This window comes from Poecilia formosa, unplaced genomic scaffold (assembly GCF_000485575.1).
Source record: "Poecilia formosa unplaced genomic scaffold, Poecilia_formosa-5.1.2 Scaffold343, whole genome shotgun sequence".
Taxonomy (NCBI): Eukaryota; Metazoa; Chordata; class Actinopteri; order Cyprinodontiformes; family Poeciliidae; genus Poecilia; species Poecilia formosa.
In genome coordinates, this window is record NW_006800282.1 from 401889 (window position 1) to 421764 (window position 19876).

A 19876-nucleotide genomic window follows, 5' to 3' on the forward strand; every position below is an offset into this window, starting at 1 on the left:
TCAGCATGCCATTCACATTACAACACACAAGGCTCCAACCCACCATTTCATCTTCTGTTGCTTCCTTCCATTACACAAGATAAATTGATACTTTATTAATCCCAAAGTAAATTGTGTGGCAGACCATCACTTTCTCTTATACAAACAATAAGCACCAAAGACCCAACAGATAAAAACACTGAGTATTAAGAAATAAATAGCTCAGTGTGGTGAGAGACAAACAAGTTCCCTAGTCTCAGTGGAGCGCCACATCGTAAGGAATTTGATTTTCACTAAACTTAACTGGTGAGTTCAGTGGGTGACTCTGATTGGACAAGATCACTCTGATCTTGGATATCGTCCCCTGCTGCACCACCTTCTCCACAGAGTGCAGACCCAGCCCCACCTCAGAGCCTGCATTCTTAATGAGCTAATTCAGTATTCTTCTTAGTGGTGCCCCGCTCCCCAACACACACCACCAGAACAGCACAATGGACACAATGAACCGGTAGAACATATACAACTTAGCAGACCTCATAAAGATGCCACCCTTCTCAGACAGTACATCCTGTTCTTGCCCTCCTTCTTGACCTGGAGGGAGCAGATGACACAAAGCTACATTTCAAGTCACCAAACCCTTTGGGTCAAGACTGTGGATGATTCTCATTAATCCTCTTCAACTTTATTTATTTTTGTTGTTGTTGTTGAACAGTAACAGTAAAGTAAGTCTCTAACTGCTGACCCATTGTTACCAATATACATATTTATATGACAGAAACCTAAATATTAGTCTAAATCCAAACTGTTCATTATGTTATCAGTTAGAAATTATACAGTTTTCATTGAAGGAAAAATCTTCCATTCTACTTCAAATAGTTTACAAGTCACTCCTGTTTCTCCCACTTTAAAAATAAAATAAATAAAATTTAAAAAAAACAGCTGAAAAAATACCAAGAAAGGTGACTCCTCATTTTTGTCTGCAAAAATGAGGAGTCGCCTTTCTTGGTATTTTTTCAGCTGTTTTTTTTTTTTTTGAGTCATTTTTGTCTGCAAAAAATGACTCAGGTCAATTTGACACAAAACTCCTGAATTAAGGAAAAAGGTTAAATGTCTGTCAAGAAGTCGCTTGAGCTGCAATAACCCACAGACCACATGTAGCACAGATTTTTAAGGCATCTCAAGGAAACTTTATTGATACACAGTACAGGTTAACTTCAACAAGGATTACTTGGTTACATTCAAGTGCAGCATATATACTAAAGCTAAAAAAAGACATAATGTAATAAATGATAATGCCTAACAATGCACATCCCATTTCTGCAGAGCTGAATGCACAGAACAAGAGGAAGAACAAACCCAAACTGAGCTTTCCATCCCGTAGAGCCAAACTCTTCACCAGGTTCAGCTAAATGTAACCTCAACACGTCAATGTGTACAGCATGTCTTAATCTAGAATTGAAATGAGAAAAATGAAAGAACTAGATTGACACTAAACTGAATTGGATATTAACTGGACCAGTTCATTGAGAGAACATGTTGTGAATTGTTGTTATATAAAGAAACTGAACTGAAATGAACACAGGATGAACTACATAGAGCCAGAATTGAGGTAATAAGGCGAGGAAAAGAAATAATAGTAATGGGTATAAAGCAGAAGTGGAGACATATGTCCACTCAGCACTTTTCTGTTAGCAACAAGCTGTTGGGCCATTGTGAGCACTTCACACTATTTATTAAAGCACTCCAAAAAGCAGTAGTTCTGTTTCTATTACAATATCAGAGTAACACATCTCCACTCTAACTGGGTTGCGTGATAAACAACCACCATCTTCTTTATGTAACATATTTGTCAGTTTCATATCACCTAATACCATTTTTGTTTCCAGAAGGCCCGGACACTCTGCCCTGTGGAGCCTCCATTTGAGTTCTGGTGCTACAGACAGGCTGCAGACCATTTTCACATCAGTCTGCTCTCAGGAACAGGTTTCTGTTCCTCTGGAGATCAGCCTGCAGCTCAGAACAAGCTGACTGTAAAGATAGTTTCTCTTCCATCTTCCTGTGGTCCTGCAGTCTACTGTAGAAAATGACTAATTATCTGGAAACATGCTGATGACAGTGTGTTTTATCTAATAAGGTCTCACACCCTCTGCAAGAAATGTTGAGAGTACTTCCTAAGGAGGCAGACCTGACAGTGAGCCTCCATCCTTCCACAGGTCACATGTTTAAAATGTCGGACAGCCTTGTGGTCAAACTAAACACAGTTAAATCAGTTTTCAGATTGATTAGTTAATTGCTACGCTGCCAGGCAACTTTAACTCTTGGCAGAAAATATTTGACAAAATCTTGCTCCATTAACGTTCTGAGAAGACGGATTCAGTCTGAATGTCTTGGCAGTTAGAACTCAAAGCTTGCAGGTCCATCAGTCTGACATCAGTCTGGTGAGGAACAGAGAGGTATACTCTGACTGCCAAGCATTACTGCTACAGGCCGTCATTCACGTGATACTTTACAAAGAATTAAACAGCCGCTGCACATGTAAACATGCGTTGAAGTGGAAATGAGTGAGACAATTTTAAAATCACTGTGTCAAAGGCATAAAATAAAATAAAATGATATGGTGCGACATGTTCTTACTGCGGTCTGTAACCTCCCAACTGTGGCATGTAGCTGGACACTGCTCCTGACTCTGTGTCAGCAGACAGGCTGTCTGGCTCGGTGGTCAGCTCAGTGTCCTCTCTGAGGGGACAGAAGTCATGCTGCTCCACCCCCAGCAGCCTGAAGTCATCAGACTCCATGCTGTTCTGGTTCTCTGCACCAGTAAACAGTGACGGTCTGGGAGGAGGCTGGACCTGTCTGCATCCCTCCTGCAGCGACACGTCTGGGTGCTCCTCTGAGTCCAGCAGTGGCTGCGTGGACTCGGACCGCGAAAAGATGGAATGCTGCGAATGGGAGCTGGGTGTCTGGCCCTTGTAACCGCTGGATGCCACAACAGAGGAGTACTGAACGGTGCTGGCCGTGGAGTCAGCGAGGTCAGGGCCCTCATCGCTGTCGGAAACGCTCTGGCGCGGCGAGGACATGCAGGAGGAGCCGCCGATCCCGCTGCTGTGCTCCTCAGATAGGTATTTGCCCTTCTTCAGAGACAGACTGGTCTTGTCCTCTTCAAAGCCAAGCTTTACCTCACACACCCCAACATCAAGCACAGACACACCAGACACACAGTTCTCCTTTGGAGTCTCTTCCTGCAGAGGAACAAAAGATCACTATCACATCTCAGACCAAAAGAATCTCACCCAATACAAAATTCAAGGCTTTGTCAGGCCTATATTAGACGTAAATACAAAAGTTCACTTTGAATTTAAAACCTAATCCTGACACCAAGAGTCAGAGCTTTAATATGGAACCCACAGAAAAAAAGAGAGACAGGGGGTTGGTACTGCAGGTTTACCTTCGGAGGATAATCAGGAGACCAGTTTCCAATTGTGCTCTCTCCAGGGTTGGGAATCTGAGGCCAGAAGTTCTCCTTTAATCTGAAAGGAAAGAGAACTCTGACATTACACAGCTATCAGTCAGGAAACCAACCACAACACACATCACATATCTAACACTAGACCTTAATGGAGTCTGATCTGGCCTGCCTGACTACAGAACAGAAACTGGAGCAGCCCCATCTCCACTTAGCTTTTTTAGAGCAACTTTACAGCATGAATGCTCTTCATAAACTATGTGTTGAGATGCTGACACACTATGAAGAGTTACATCTTGTAGAGAAAGGAAGGAGACAGACAGGACAGTTCCACCTACACATCCTTCTTCAGGAAGCACAGCAGGAGAGCCATGAGAACGAAGAACAGGAAGCCCAGGCTGACTCCTACCACGATGCCCTCAATCGTTCCTGGAGCTGGCGGGAAGACAGCACAACAGATCAGCAACACTTCACATCCCCATCAAGTTTTCCTTTATTTCCACTCAGTTTTTAGCTAATGAATAAAGGTTTATTAATGCTGACAAGCTATTAATACCAGATTGTTTTTTTTTGTTGTTATGCATCAATGTGCAAGCCCAGATTCTAGATGAACGACCTGACCACAGGATTCTGCTTCCTGTGGCCTTCCAAAAAGCAAAACTCTGGCTTGTGAACCAGTCCTAACCACAGCTGGTACACTGGAAATGGGTTGGACATGTCTGTCCAGATGGACTGGTGACCTGTCCATCTCTCAGAAAGTCAACACTATTTTTTATTTTCCGTCATCAATCATTTCTTTCCCCTCCTTCAGTGCAACTTAAAAGCAGACTTATGCACAGACACACTCATCTTTTCCCAAGTGCTTTGCAGTTTATCTAGTTGCCTTCAACGTCTTTCTGTCTTCGCTCACAGTTTGCTGCCGTTATTTTATTAGGGCTTTGAATAAATATGTCCTGTTTGTTTAGCTGATGTGAAGCAGCTGCATGCAGACAGACTCACCGTATCTCAATGTGGTGAATGAGTGAGGGTTGCTGCTTTTTGAGCCTGCCACGGTTGAAGCACTGATCCAGACTTCATACTTGGTGTTGCCCAGCAGCTCAGTCAGAGTGTAAGAGGTGTTGTTAGCTGCAACACGGATCGATTCTGAACAGAACCAAACAAGTTAGGCTGACTGCTGTGAAGACAGTGAAAGCTTTGGAGTAAAGAACCAGTTCTGACAGGTAGGAACGTACTCGGGGCCTCGTTCTCCTTTCTGTAGGATATGTTGTAGTTTGTGATGAAGCCCCTCCTCTTGTCCAGTGGAATCTCATCCCACACCAGATGAGCATTATCGTATGCTGGGTAGCTCTTGTTAATAGTAGGGCCCTGTTCTGGAGCTGGAACCCAAGCAGAAACATTATTAGAGCTGATCACACCAGACTGGGTCCAAGTCAGATAAACACAAAACCACTACTACCCAAATCCGCTCAGGAACTTCCCTAATCGTAAAAGAACCAGAACCACAGCAGTGTCACATGCACATCTGCAGCTTAGTAGTGAGGGTTCTGGACAAATAACAGGCTTTCCGATTTAAGATAAAAAATATATATATATATGACTGCAGAGAATTAATTAGTTGTTTACTTATCAAATTTGAAGTCCCTGTTGCTGCCAGGAAGGTGCTCTGGTCAGTTGAGACCAAAATGAAATGTTTTAGTTTAAGTGCAAAACAAGTGAGAAATGACTGAACACATCATCTGCTTTCTGAAAGAAGGCGAGAGCAGCATCATACTGTGGGGATGTTTCTGTTCAGGAGGGTCCACCCATAGTCTGGGTAGCTGGGCCCTACAGAGTGAAGCAAGTTTAACCAACAGATATCCTAGTCATGCAATTTAAAACCTGTGATGACAGTCTGCAAGTGATCTGATAGTGAACAGAACATACAGATGCAACATGTAGTCATTTGGAGAGTATGATATGCCACCGCTTCTGATCTTATGTGACTTCTTATCATAAAGAAGTCATTTTAGCACAGGAAGATGTCACTAACCGGAAAACAGTCTGACAGTAATCTGTCTGTATTTTAGGTAGATCAGGACCAACTCTGCTGAGAAAATCTCTGACTAACAAAGCACAACAGTCTAACTCAGTGAGGAGAACCATTTTCTCAGAACAGAGATTGGTTTCCATGGTGACAAATCCAGGTAAGAAGTGAAGTGACTTTACAAAACTGAAAATCCTGGTAAGGTATGATGGGAAGATGGATGGAACTGAATACAGAGCACAGCTGGAGGAAAATCTGTTAGAGGCTACAGAAGACCTGAACATCCAACCAGAGCTCTTCACACTAACATACCAATACCAACTGCAGAGCGCAGGGTTCCCCTAAATAAATAAAGATAAACAGATAAAAGAAGACATGGAAGAAAGCGAGAACTACAGCACCATCCAGTTTGTCTTACCTCCTTGTTCCAGATAGGCTTCTTTATGAACCAGCTTCCAGACCCTCCCAGACTGAATCACATAAACTGACACGTTGTAGCGAACAAACTTCTCAAGGCTCCCTGGATTTCACATCAGAAAACAAAATAATCAGTTTGATCAAATAAAGATCAACAGTAGGCCTGGAGATTATAAGGACGACATAGAATTATTGTTGCATTATCCCACCACACTCTGCTCACAAAAAGCTGAATGAGGTGTGGACATATGGAAGTCCATCCATAGCGAGGAACTTGGACGCTGCCAATAAATCTCTACATGAAAAACAAGCCAAAGCGCTGCAGAAGGAGCCATTTTGGCCTGCAGGAGCTGCTCTGATACAGTTCCAATCTCCTGGTGAGCAACAGCTCAATGTTCTGGAGGAGATTTTAATGCAGCTCAGAAACATAAAGAAACTTTCTGAGAACATGAAGGGGATTCTGCTTTTTAAAAATATGACCTGTTAAATACCACAAGTGCCAGTTTGCATCCTTCAATCACAACTTAATATTTAGTTATATATAATCCATTATTTATACAGGAAAAAATCTCAAGACTCATTGGCTCATTTACAAGAGAGACCAAACACAAAAAATATAAAACAGTTGAGATTTAGCAGCACTTGTGACCATCCCAGCCAGCGGTTGCGTTAGGCTTTTTTTTTTTTGTCATTTTGTCTGACATGATCAAAAAATTCTGTCATATTCTATTTTTATCCATGAATGTTTAAATGATATTGACATAGTTTAGTTGCATTTAATTTTTGTGTGGTTTGATTAACATTCAATAAGTTGAACAGACAATCTGGATTCCATCACGCATCATGAAGATGAACACATCTAGCTTTTTCTCTGCAGTGACAAAAGCACTGACTGTGGTCCCAATAACCACATATAACACATGAAATTAAACGACTCCGCTTATGAGCGATACACCTGCCTCAAAACTTCCCCCTGGTCCAAATCTGGAGGAGAAATCTGTGCTCAAGTTGAGATTGAGCAGAAAAAATCCAACCAGACCGGACCAAGCCCACAGATGTTATGTCTGAGCCCAATCCAACCCAACTGATTAACTTTAGATACTTTAGGCTGAATTGAGATGGACACCTTATTTTAATTAAGATTTTACAGATTTCATTTTTAGAGCATCATTTGAGTAAACAGTGTTACATTTCCCATTTCTTACTTTTGCTTAATATCTACCAGCTCCATTTTTACTCAATCAGATAAATGCCTGCTCCTTTATTTGGACTATCAGTAGATCAACAACAACAAAAAATAAAACGTTCAAAAACGGAATATAACCTTTAATTGCGGTCCTAGTGGTTGTTTTGTTTTCTCTCTGCCAGTCTGTTTTTCCGTGCCTTGCCCACTCAACTACATATTCAGATACAGCGGTGTTGTTTGGCCGTTTCCATTCTACAAACATCTGACCCTCCTGGGTCCACACCTTCAACTTTTCCACCGTTGTTTTTTCTGAAAGAGAAACACACACACTGTTAGCAACACATAGATAGCTTTACACCAAGTAAAGGGCTAACTGAATCGCTTTTTCTTTGAAAATCTGTAACAATAATAATCATCCAGTCACCTCTACAGGACATTATTTATGCTTCCAAAAATGCTGCTCAACATTATACGTTAGAGAAGCAGCACTCAAGATTCAGTAAAACTCTGACCAGCTCATACTGATCTTAGTCAATTCTGAATTGTCTTTAAGAACTATATATCATAAGAAAATCTAAGAGCCATAGGGATATTTCCAGCCTTCCTGCATTGAGCAGACAGTAAGAATGATAGGAGAAAAGGTGACACTACACACTATTACCCTATGAGACAGAGAGCTACTAGGTTTATAAGAATATTAGTAGAAATGTTTTCCAGTCACATTACATTAACAAATGTAATGTACAGTAAGGCTGTCAATGTAAGCCTGTAAATGGCGGTATGTTTACATACAGGTTTGAGTTCAGCTATGTATTAGGTCAGAGCACCTATCTGAAACCTTTAGGCGCAGCAGTGCCACCATGGTGGAGTCCTGCTAATGACACACCACAGTCAGATTTTCTTTAAGCACTTACAGCAGCAACAACATTATTATGTTTATGGCAGTGGTCTGGGTCTCTCTCCACTGGTCTTGGATTTGACTTGGTCTCAGATTAAGTGGCTTTGACTATGACACTAGAAGGTAGTCTAGTATGTTGTATTTAGGTATTGAAAATGATTGGATTTTTGAGTTTCCAACTGGCCAATCACTGCTCAGGATTGGTTGAGTTGAAGAATGAACCAATACTCAACTGCTTTCTTGGTGCATCTCTGACATATGTGCAAGCATGCTAACATGTTTGTTAAAAAGTTCCTATTGTGCTACCATCTCTTGCTATAATATTAAAAGATTTATGTTCCGACAGAGTTACTGTGAAACAAAGAGCTGAAATCTTTTCAACCTCACCAGAGTTTTTAAATATTCTGGTTCTTTAACTTACTAAGTATGCATAACGGCAGCAGCACAGCTGCACTGTGTTTCCTACTGTACTTCATCAGTCCACATGCGCATAAAGGCATTAGTTGTATTTCCTTTTCTGTACTGCATTCCTAATCAGGCTCTTGGTTTATTCTGCTGACACTGACTCTGCACATGTAGGCCAGCTTTAGTGTTCATCTTTCACTGAACATTCAACATAAGGCTTCCATACGCACTAGCTGCTATGTTGCATTGAAAGAGATACACAGACTAATTAATGACTATGGGTGATCGGGCATTTGCTATAGCTGCTCGTTGTCTATGGAATTCTCTTCTGGACTATTTGAGAGCCCCGCAATTATTGTCTGACTTTAAAACCGGCCTGAAAACATTTCTTTTTAGACAAACCTACTCCACTTTTAAATGACTGTCTTTGTTCGATTGTTGATTTTATTTGCTTTTAGCTACACTGTGTAGCACTTTGAGATTTTTGTTAATGAAAAGTGCGTTATAAATTAAACTGATTATTATTATTATTATTACATACCAGATGATCTGACAAGGATCAAACACGCCTCTGGAGAAGTCCCCTTGGAATTGTTGGCATTCACGCACACTCTTACAAACTGTTTATCAGCCAAGGAAATTTTCTTAAGCACAGTGACTCTGCTTTCACTGGAGTTCTGGTTCTGGTCGGCTGGGATGATCTCCTGCTCCAAAGGTCCATTCTTGTTGTAGAGAATTAAGCCGAATGATGTTATCCTTCCATTGGCATGCTTGGGATCCTGAAAGTCAAAGTCATATACACACACAGGATGAAAAAGCAGCCTTCATCAGTGGAAGAATCTGTTCAGCATATACTGAGCTGTTCATCCCCTGCAGACTAGGTGAGTCATTCTGTTGTCAACAAACCCAGCTTCATCCTTACAAAGCCATTTAGTTTCACATTTCCAAAGTTTAAACTCAACCTGCTGTTCAGAAGTAACAATGAGATCAGTGTAGTCCAATGCCCTCCTCAGTTGCCGGATCTCAACCCAAATGAATATTTCAGACACCTGCCTGAATCTAGACCAGAACCAATAAAGCCAGAACCTGAACAAATGAGTGTTCAGCCCAGTGTACTTGTAAGCAAGTTGACCCAATAACATGTCTAGTGAGTGAATATCAGCTGTTCTCTGATGTTTTCCAATCTGTTCATGTTTGGTTTGGATATTTTGTTATTAAACCGTTTTGTTTACAACATTATGAAACTTTACCTTACAAATGATCTGCACTTCTTCACCATGGTCACCCCCAGACAACTGCCACAAATCTGGTTTACTTCTAGGTCCTGAATCAGAGGTAGAAAAAACAGGAAGTATCACAACATGACTTATGTCTCCAACTGCACAGTGAAGGGAAACGTGCAGGTTTATAGCATCATTAATAGATGGACCATCTGGGCTTTTTTGAGCCCATGATAACTGATCATTGAAAAACAATTTACTATGCATATACACATATACATATATGTATACACACAGGGCTGTTGAACGATTAAAATTATTAATCTGATTAATTGGAGATGCTTTGAATAATCATGATTACAGTATTTTCCGGACTATAAGGCACACCTAAAAGCCTTAAATTTTCTCAAAAATCAGCAGTGCACCTTATAATCCGGTGCACCTTATAGTGCGGAAAATACGGTAATTAACTGAGTTAATAAATTAGTTCTAAATATTTTAGTGCTTCAATTAATACAAATAGGGTATAACAGGCAGAACTGTAGCTTCAGTTCTAAAGAGCTACATGTAACTTTTTACGAAAATGTCAACTGTTATTGACTTTTTTTTTTGTCAACAACAACCTGCCCATTACAGGACGAACTCTTACGACCGTCGCAACCAATGTTCCATCTGTGCCAAGTCAGGCACAGATAAGATTCTGCTTAATGTTCTGGGCACACATCTAACTCCATATCTGTGTCAACAGTCAGAGTATGAAACAATAACACTTACGATCCTCTGGTGTTGTCTTAGTTTCATTGGCACTCCAGTTGCTCCAGGGACCTGAGTTCCCTTCTCGATTTCTGCAGCGCATCTGAATGACATAAGCGCTGTTTGGCTGAAGATTCTGCAATCTGAAAGAAGTTATGACCTTGTCGGTGTCTCCAAGAGGTATCTGTAAAACAGAAACCCCAGTGTCAAATCAGACAAACTCAATATCATTATCAATAATAAACCAAGAACCAGATAAACCAAGAATTGATTTATCTGAGTTGGTTTTTATTCAAAATATATTCTTTAAGAATCAGCAAGCCAGAGGGTGAACAGCTGCCATTTGTTCTGACATGCATCAGTTGGGATTAAACGGAACTGTCTCAAAGGCAGCATAACTTCTGCTCTGCCCCAGGTGAACAAAATATTCAGCATATCAACCAGAATGGGCTCAGAAACAGTTTTGATCCATAAAGTGCTTAAATCACACACACTTACATAACTCCAGGTATGGGATCCACTTTCGCAGTATCGGATTTGATAAGTCAGTTTTATTCGTACATCCTCAATAGGATGCTCCCATTTGATTAAAAGGCAGTTAGGGAAAAGCTCCTCTGGAAACGCAGTCACTTTGGATGGAGGATCTGTTTTCACTGGAACACAGAAACACAGGAGTCCATTTCAGAATACAACAAAAATAAAAACCTTCCAAAATGAAGATGGTCAAACATTTACTTACCAAACTCATTGGCATCTTGTTTCAGATGCTCAGACTCCACTGTTCCCAGTAAATTATCTGCCACCACCCAAACATCGAAATGCATGAAATGGGGGAAGAATCCCAGATCCACCATGGTTTTGTTGAGGAATGTTGTCTTGCTTCTATATGTGCCTGACCTGGAGACATTTTTTAGAAAGCATTTTTAGAAAACTCAGATTATGAAATAAGTTGTACTGCAGAGCATGTTCAGTTCCTGACCTCTCTCATTCTCACTTACTCGCAATTCATCCCAAAAGTATAAAATATGAAATCATGATGAAATACTGGGATCAAAATGTCTAAAAATAACTTCCTCCAACAATCTAGGAATACCAGAGCAATGACTTCACAGCATGATGGAGCACGGTGAAACATGGTGGAGCATGGAGGGGCATGGCGGGGTATGATGGAGCTGGTGGAGCATGGTGGAGCATGATGGAGCATGGTGGAGCATGGTGGAGCATGGAGGGGCATGGCGGGGTATGATGGAGCTGGTGGAGAATGGTGGGGCATGGCGGGGTATGATGGAGCTGGTGGAGAATGGTGGGGTATGATGGAGCATGGTGGGGTATGATGGAGCATGGAGGGGCATGGTGGGGTATGATGGAGCATGGTGGGGTATGATGGAGCATGGTGGAGCATGGAGGGGCATGGCGGGGTATGATGGAGCTGGTGGAGAATGGTGGGGTATGATGGAGCATGGTGGGGTATGATGGAGCATGGTGGGGTATGGTGGGGTATGATGGAGCTGGTGGAGAATGGTGGAGTATGATGGAGCATGGTGGAGTATGATGGAGCATGGTGGAGTATGATGGAGCATGGTGGAGTATGATGGAGCATGGTGGAGTATGATGGAGCATGGTGCATGGTTGGGTTTGGTGGTTGTTGTGAAGTAGTCATGCTATGAACACTGTGATGCTGGCATTAAGTTGCCTTGATCTGTTTCTTCTATCTGTCCCTATCAAATACAGTAAAAATAAAACACGCAGAACATATTCAGGTCATCACTAAATCATCTGCATACAGATAAAAAAACATTAAAAACCTTTTTATTATCCAAAACAAACAATCATGCTACCAGATGTAATGAATAATGCTGGCATGCAGCATCGGTGCAAGACTCACTCATGTTGCACCATCACTGTGTAGTTTGTTTTGACATCTTCAGTCTGACCACCAACCGCATCCCACTTGCAGTTTAAAAACCCGGAGACCAATTTCCCATCCTGCTCTGCCACACAGGACAGGTTCTCCACTCTCCGAGGTGGATCTGGTGTTGGGCCAAGAACAGAGACTTCAGATTAGGAACCAACTACAGTTCACCTTGTTTATAGTCAGAAAAACAGAACCACAAATTAGGACTGCACATTATTAGAAAAGGAGGCCATATGTGAGAATATCTGGAAATGTTGTGATAATCACATGATCAAGCAAAGACCTTTGTATGGGCTGGGGCTCCAAGTTAAAAATAGTCACATACAAAAAGTCTTAAAACACCACCACAACAACGTAATAACAGATATTAGTCAAGAATCTAATATAGAATCAAATCACTTTATCATTGCTATCATGTTGGAACAATGCAAAGTAAATGTAGTGTATGTTTCCCTGATAGGTTCAATGTTGTTGTTGAGGGACTGCTGCTGCTGCTCATAGTGCTGGTGAGCTGTTTTCATCTGAGAATATAGTTATTAAAAATTATGAACTCATCCATGTCATGAACTTATTTTTAGTTGCGTTCATCTGCCATGGTTGTGTTGAAGAATGTTGTGCTGCTTCTATATGCAGCACAACATATAGAAGCAGCACAATAGCTGCTGCTGGTGCTCTGACTAAAACCAGGAAGTTAGAGAACATCACCTAGTTCTAAGTCCTTCCACTGAGAGAATAAACTTTAAAATACTACTTGTATTTTAGAGTTTATAAATCACTGAAAGACTTGGCACCACAGTTTATTAAAATGTCCTATAGGCAACAAATAACCTACCATACCTTGGTGTGTTCTCAGTCATGATGCAAAAATATTAATAACATTTGACAGGCAGTCTGTCCTGTTACTGTGGGAAAACTGGGTCCAAATTTTTAAAATCTTTTTTAATAAAGAACCAACTTCATATCAGTTCCTTACTGGCTTCATCAACATGTTAATCCTGCATTCACTAATATTCTACAGCCACAGAGACTGTGACCATTATACAATTAAATTGGTAGCTATCATTATTGCAACCTATGGGGTTTTTTGACATGCATATTGCTTACAGTGATAATGTTATAATAAATTTGCACCCCTATACTGTCAACCACTAGCTGCCCCACAACTACACACACATCGACAGGTAATCAAATTATTTAAAAAAGGCTAAAAAAAACTTGATCCCTTTCCATGTAGGATTAAAAAACATGGGACAAATTTTATATTGAGCAGAGTGAACTTACAGGCTTTCTTCAGGTAGATCCCATGAATAAATTTGCTTTTATTCAGAGAAACGTAAGGGGAGTTTTTCTTGCAGCTACAGAAAAGCCACTCAGATTCTTCACCGCTGATGAGGATGGTCACAGCTAGTGCTGATTCATTTATCTTGATGTAGTTTTTTTCAGGTACAACGGATGATTCTGATAGATTCCAGTACAGACTGTCAGCAGTGACTTCAACTGTGTTGACGATCACGCATGTAGCCGTGAAGTTAGTACCGATCTCCACCACTGGAACATGAGGAGAAGTCACCAGATGGGTGCTAAATTCTGCAGAAAGAAAAAAAACATTGAAACCATGGTCAATACATGATGACCTCAGAGGTAATTTCTGAACTGTAAGATTATTAATTCCATGGTGCAATATGTTTTCAGAAAAAATACAACAAAATGTTTCTCCAAATGACTTTTGAAAACCTAAAAAGCATGACTACAGCAGTCTGTTGGTAAGAACTCCCAGACACATGGCTGAAGGCTGATGTTAGCTTGGTCAGATGTGCAAAGTTTAAGAGAAATATGTCAAACTTTTATTTCTGCTCAGATAATTAAAAAAACAAATATTAGCTTCTCACAAAATATTACTATGACATCATAGCAAGAAAAGAAACATTTTAATACAGAATGTGGCCATGTCCATGTACAGCACAGCATCTGTATTCAGCCTTTTGGCATAAATTATTGCATCAATGCAGCGTAACATGGAAGTGATCAGCCTATGGCTCCTTTACTGGGACGCATCTGAGAGGAGGCCAGCACAAGATTCTGATATAGTAATCTTCAAACCCAATGCTAAGGTTTCACAGTATTCACAACAAAATAACCTACTTGTTTTCATCTAAAAATAGAACTATAACAATTCTTACTAGCGCTGCTAAAACAATATATTGATCATATCAGATACAATAATGTCATTGATAAGGTGTTTACTTTTTTGATTAGGCATAGGCACAATTATAAAATATATGCCTGCTAAATTTAGCAGTAGATCTAGAATAAATCAGCTTAAAGCGCACAACATGACTGTTTTTATGTTCTGTTTAAAAAATAGAATCAGTGGAACAAGCTGATTATAGCTGGATATTTAGCTGAGCTCCAAGCTCTGGCTGCCAGCCTGCACTCCGCTCCTTTACCGCTTTATATGTCACCTGCAGTTTGTAAAAAAAAAGTTACATGAATGACAGCTGCTGGCGGTTTATTAATTATATTTTTGCAACCAAATGGAATCAGACAAATCTGTCTTTGCTGAATGAGAATAAAAAAGTGCAGTAGCTTCCTTCAGCCAGCTGCCCCTCAGTGCACAGCTACAGATAGGGGAGGAGGACTGCGCTGACCACAGTGAGGAAAAACTGCAGTCATGCTTCCATAATGTACTCAGGCATGTCATAAAACACACTGTAGTTAGAATGAATATTATGTTTGGTATTGTAGAGCTTTTGAAATAGTAACTGCTAAATTTTATTTCATTTTAACAAAAACAATGCCTTTCCAGCTAACTGTGTGTGTGTATTGAAGCTGCAAATACATCAAATAGCATTTGTCATCTACATCACTGCAGTTATTTGCACTAATAGAATCATAATCCACTGTTATTGCAATGTTCAGCAATAGTGCTGCAAATACATGTTTTCCTCGTGTTATACAACCCCCTAATATTTACAACATGTCACTTCAGAAAAATGTTGAAGTGATATGTTTTAGACGCATCCCACATAATTTGTAAACCCACTTCTGTTTACAAATTAAATTTAACCCTACCCTAAGGGTAGGGTTAAATTTAGGGTAACCCTACCCTAAAATTTATTAGATTAATCTAATTAATTTTAGATTAATTAGATTAATCTAAAATTTAATCTAATTTTAGATTAAACCGAATCTAAAATTAGAAGAAGAAACAGGAAAGGGAGTCAGTTTAAAACAGGCAAAGCTGTACTCATGTATGTAGATATGTGTGGATGCATGTAGTGTAAACTTAAAGTGTGGATCAAACATAAGCCGGGGATGTGCTTTTATTTTGAAAGGAGCTTGTAAAGGAGGGTGCCGTAACGCCTTGTGCCGTCGCACACGTCAAAATTGAGTGCGGACTGGCTTCACTGTCATTTCCGAAGAGGTCGTTAACTTTACCGCGGTGAGAGACGAGTTCTGATGCTGGCTGTCAGCTTCTAACACTTCTGATAATGCTGACTCTACTGTAGGAGCATTAACGATATCATACCTGTTAAGTCTCCCGTTTTGGCCGGGAAACTATTGTTTTTTACCCCCTTTCCTGCCGTGCTCCCATGTTATTATTTTCCCGTAAATATCCCGTATTGTGTACCCCCCACCTCATGCTTTATTACAGAGGTCGTATCAAACTCTCTCACACCGAGAGAGTTCATTCTTATGTTGGCCATCAAACCCTCTTACATTTACTACTGTTCTCATTCCTATATTCTGTCATTCATTCTTACGTTTAATAGTACATGTGAGAGAATTTGATAGTATATGTAAGAAAGTTCTTATGTTTTGGCCCAGGGGGCCTCTCATAAACTTCTAACACAAACAGCAGTCACAGCACTTTCACTTCAGAGAATCAGAGTGAGTTCAGACCAGAACCAAAAAGCAGAGAAGACTCTCTGAAAACATCTGCTTATTAAAACCTTGGCTTATTGAGAGTTTGGTCGTTACACAATACAGCTTCTGACAAATGTTTGTGGCTTTACAAATACTGGTCTAAGTGTGGGTTACCATGGTGTTCCCTGAGACACAAAGGTAAGATAAGGAAAAGACTGACTGACTTTCAAGCAAGCAGTGTAGTCATGGCCACCAGAAAACTCTTTATGACTGCAACTGGAAGAGTTAACAGTATCAGCCATTTTTAAACTTATTCAAAAGAACAATGGTGACTGTGAGCTGACGTGTTATTTTCCGATCATTATATTTGTGGAGTCACGCATGTGCTAGGGGTGGAATGGTCTTGAGCACCAGCCCCTTTCGGCCTTGATGCCCCAAGTGCTATTTGTTGAGGACTTTTTTACTTTCATTTTCTTATATGTGTCTGAAGGCCTCCTTGTGTCCTGTCAACAATAATATTTAAGTAACAATAACAATTAAGCTTAACAAATGGATCTGGTTCCCCTCAATCAAATAATGATATGAACTGATTCTCATCCATCATGAGCTTTTGCCTCCATGTCCTCTGTTGTCAGAACACCGGACCGGAAGTAGGCCGTCCAACTAGTACAGTATTGAAGTTAAGAAAAAACATTTTTATTTACTTTAGTTATTGTCCCTGAGGTAGTGGACCCCTCCCCAAACAAAGAAATGGTTCGGCCGCAGAGAAAACTCTGAGTCTGAGTTCATCAGACTGCCCAGAGCCCCGGTACAGCCTGCCCCCAGTTCACTCTCTGCTCCTCCTTCAGCTGTGTCATTGCTGGAGGACAGCAACTGTGAATAGAAGTTACTGCAGAACCTCAACTGATAAAGAAAGGTTCGGACCACAGCATTTGGAGCTCATAAAATGTTCCATAATCTGTAGAAAATACAGTAGCAACAATTTAGACCACAACATAAAAGCCTGACTTGTGACAGTTAAATAAATCAAGGTGTCCCAAACTTGATACCTATACATGTGAAACTTCAATAAAAGTTTAGATTCCTTTGTTAAACAAATTAAACTATCTTTTTCCTGATAAATAAACATATGTTATCAATATTTTTGCATCATGACTGAGAACAATCCAAGGACAGGGAGATTATTTGTTGCACATAGGACATTTTAATAAATTGTTGTGCCAAGCCCTACAGTGATTTATAAACTAACAGTATTTTAAAGTCTATTCTCTCAGTGGAAGGACTTAGAACTGGGTGATGTGCTCTAACTGTCTGGTTTTAGTCAGAACACCAGCAGCAGTGTTCTGGATCAGCTGCAGCTGACCCTTGAGGAAGATAAACACATGGATGAGTTTCTTTAGATCTAGTTAAGAAGGACAAGATGTGCTGATAACTAACTATGTGTTAGAACTATGAAGGGATATAACTACACAATACAGCATAGAAAAACTGTGTAGTTATAACATGGAGGTTAACCAGTCACATATCTCTTTAGGGGTCTATTTGGGAAGACAGTAGCATATCAGAATATATTCTATCATAATATACTTCATAATTAGCATCCATCTCTCCTAAGGTCTTTTTAACAATTATAGTCTCAGATGAAAACAGCTCACCAGCACTATGAGCAGCAGCAGTCCCTCAACAACAACATTGAACCTATCAGGGAAACATACACTACATTTACTTTGCATTGTTCCAACATGATAACAATGATAAAGTGATTTGATTCCATATTAGATTCTTGACTAATATCTGTTCTTAAATTGTTGTGGTGGTGTTTTAAGATCTTTTTGTATGTGACCATTTTTAACTTGGAGGTTTGGCCCCTACAAATATCTCTGCACGGCTCTGTTGTGGAGTGGAAAGCTGTGCTGCTCCAGCTCTGCGTCCTCTTCCTGGAAGATAATATTCCCAGGAAACAGGGAGGCTGGTAGCAGAGGTGAACTGGAGAAACGAAACTGACCGTGTTTAGCATGGAGCACTGAGGCGACGAAAGCCAGTCCAAACAACTGGAGCACCATCGAAGACATCATGACGACAGCTGCGAGAAAAAGACGATAAGGAAAAGACAAAAAAAAAAAATCACAAATTTTAGTTCGTTCATAGTTTAGGAGCTGACGTCTGACTTGCTGTGTGAAATACCGAGTCTGAAGGATTTTATTCTATATGAATACAGATATCACGATCATGGTAGTTTTTATAGCATCGTATAAGATCGCGAGAGCTACTCAGCACATGTTTAGCATAGCGAGCTAACTCTGTCCCTTCGGTTAACTCGACGGTTACGTTTAGGCAGAAATAAAATCCAACTTACCCCCACTGCTAAACAGGAGCTTCATAAATTGACCAGTTAAGAAAAAACATGCCCTATTTGTAGCCACCCTATTTGTCACGTCCTTTCCAGTTCTTCTTGTTTAGATCCGCCCACTTCCCGTAAGGTACAGGCTGTGTCTTAATAATGTCGTTAGGCTACAGGCTCTATCACGTCCTAACGCCGTAACGACATCAGAGTCGGGGGGCGCTAGACTTCTGGTAGAACTGCGAAACAGACCTGCTGGAAAATACTACCACATTATTGGCCAAAATAACTGTCTGTCAAACACGCTCAACCAATGAAAAGCCAGTACTTTCTCTGCGCCGTTTGTGTTTTGGGGCTCTGCACCATTTACATACCGGCATAGCAAGCTGCGTGCATTTTGTTGCTCCTCCGTTGGATAATTTCGTGGTTAAAATAAACATATCAAATATTTTTATGCTTATATCGATCTGTAGATACTGGCGATCATAAATAATTTTACCCTTTGTATTATTCAGCACCCTGCCTTTGGCAGTTGGTTTTTTTGATATTATAATAATATTGTCAAAAGCTGACGGCAAATTGTGGCTCTGAAAGATTGCCACACATGTAAGATGCTGAAAGCCCCACCATTTAAGGGAAGATGTCCTTTACTGGCGACGGCTTTTAGCTTGGTATCACACCGGCTGACTGTTACTGAAGAGACCCACTGCGACTTTCCGGTATGTCCCCGCCTCTCATTTACAGGAACTTTATGCAAATATTAGTCGCTGATTTAGCATTCTGTGCGAGACAACTTAAATGAGATGTTCCAAAAGAAAACAAGAAGGGCTAAAATAGAACACAAGATGAAAAAAATCACATGAATAAGTGAAATTTTATGTTATTCTGGTCCCTGCTAGCAAGAAAATGTTCGGAGTACGTCCGTGAACGTAGTCTGAAAGTCGAACGTCGAATGTTCGGACCTGAAGTTCAGCAAACGTTGTCTGAACATTCACTCTGAACATTCGTTTCCAAATAATTTTCTTTTTTTTTGTTTTTTTTGCTGTCATTTCACTTGATTTAGATTTTATATCTTTAAAACTTTAAAACTTTTTTTTTTATCAAATTTTTATTTTTCACTTCTCATACAAAGTGCATACTTCCGAATGTTGTTTGAACGTTCTTGAACGTCTTCTGGACGTTTTCATAAATGTTGCTTTAAAAATAACTTCAAATAAAAACGGAGGCATTACAAAGAGCTTTATTTCTCCCTACAAAATAATTTTTTAAGATTTTTTTGTTACTCTTGCTGTTATTCTAATGCAAACGTCTCTTCTATGTCTTAATAAAAAATAAATAAATAAACAAATGTTCGGACTTGACGTTCGCCGAATTTTAATATATTTAAAACTTTTATGGTGGTTAATATT

General features: G+C 40.1%; 1 protein-coding gene across 2 annotated transcripts; it reads right to left on the reverse strand.

Annotated features, from left to right (window-relative positions):
• Window positions 1–1139: 1139 nt before the first annotated feature.
• Window positions 1140–18678, reverse strand: il6st (interleukin 6 cytokine family signal transduce). 2 transcript variants are annotated; one of them, XM_007574053.2, is made up of 16 exons: window positions 18483–18678; window positions 18132–18209; window positions 13541–13846; window positions 12230–12374; window positions 11084–11241; window positions 10843–10997; window positions 10366–10528; window positions 9622–9695; window positions 8913–9150; window positions 7207–7377; window positions 5884–5985; window positions 4675–4818; window positions 4442–4585; window positions 3781–3877; window positions 3425–3506; window positions 1140–3218 (listed from the first exon to the last, which is right to left on the reverse strand). In XM_007574053.2, exons 1-16 carry the CDS (start codon window positions 18505–18507, stop codon window positions 2610–2612), a joined length of 2691 nt encoding a protein of 896 aa, XP_007574115.1. In that variant the 5' UTR covers window positions 18508–18678; the 3' UTR covers window positions 1140–2609. The 2 variants fall into 2 exon arrangements, with proteins under 2 accessions (XP_007574115.1, XP_007574116.1); XM_007574054.2 differs by lacking the exon at window positions 13541–13846 and having other exon boundaries at window positions 18483–18677.
• Window positions 18679–19876: the final 1198 nt, after the last annotated feature.

Coding starts and splice junctions, on each gene's coding strand:
- il6st (XM_007574053.2), bottom strand. CDS start 18,507: ATGAAGCTCCTGTTTAGCAGTGGGG. Junction 18,210..18,482: donor GCTCCTGTTTAGCAGTGGGG/GTAAGTTGGATT, acceptor TTTTTCTCGCAG/CTGTCGTCATGATGTCTTCG. Junction 3,219..3,424: donor CTCCTGATTATCCTCCGAAG/GTAAACCTGCAG, acceptor GTTCCTCTGCAG/GAAGAGACTCCAAAGGAGAA.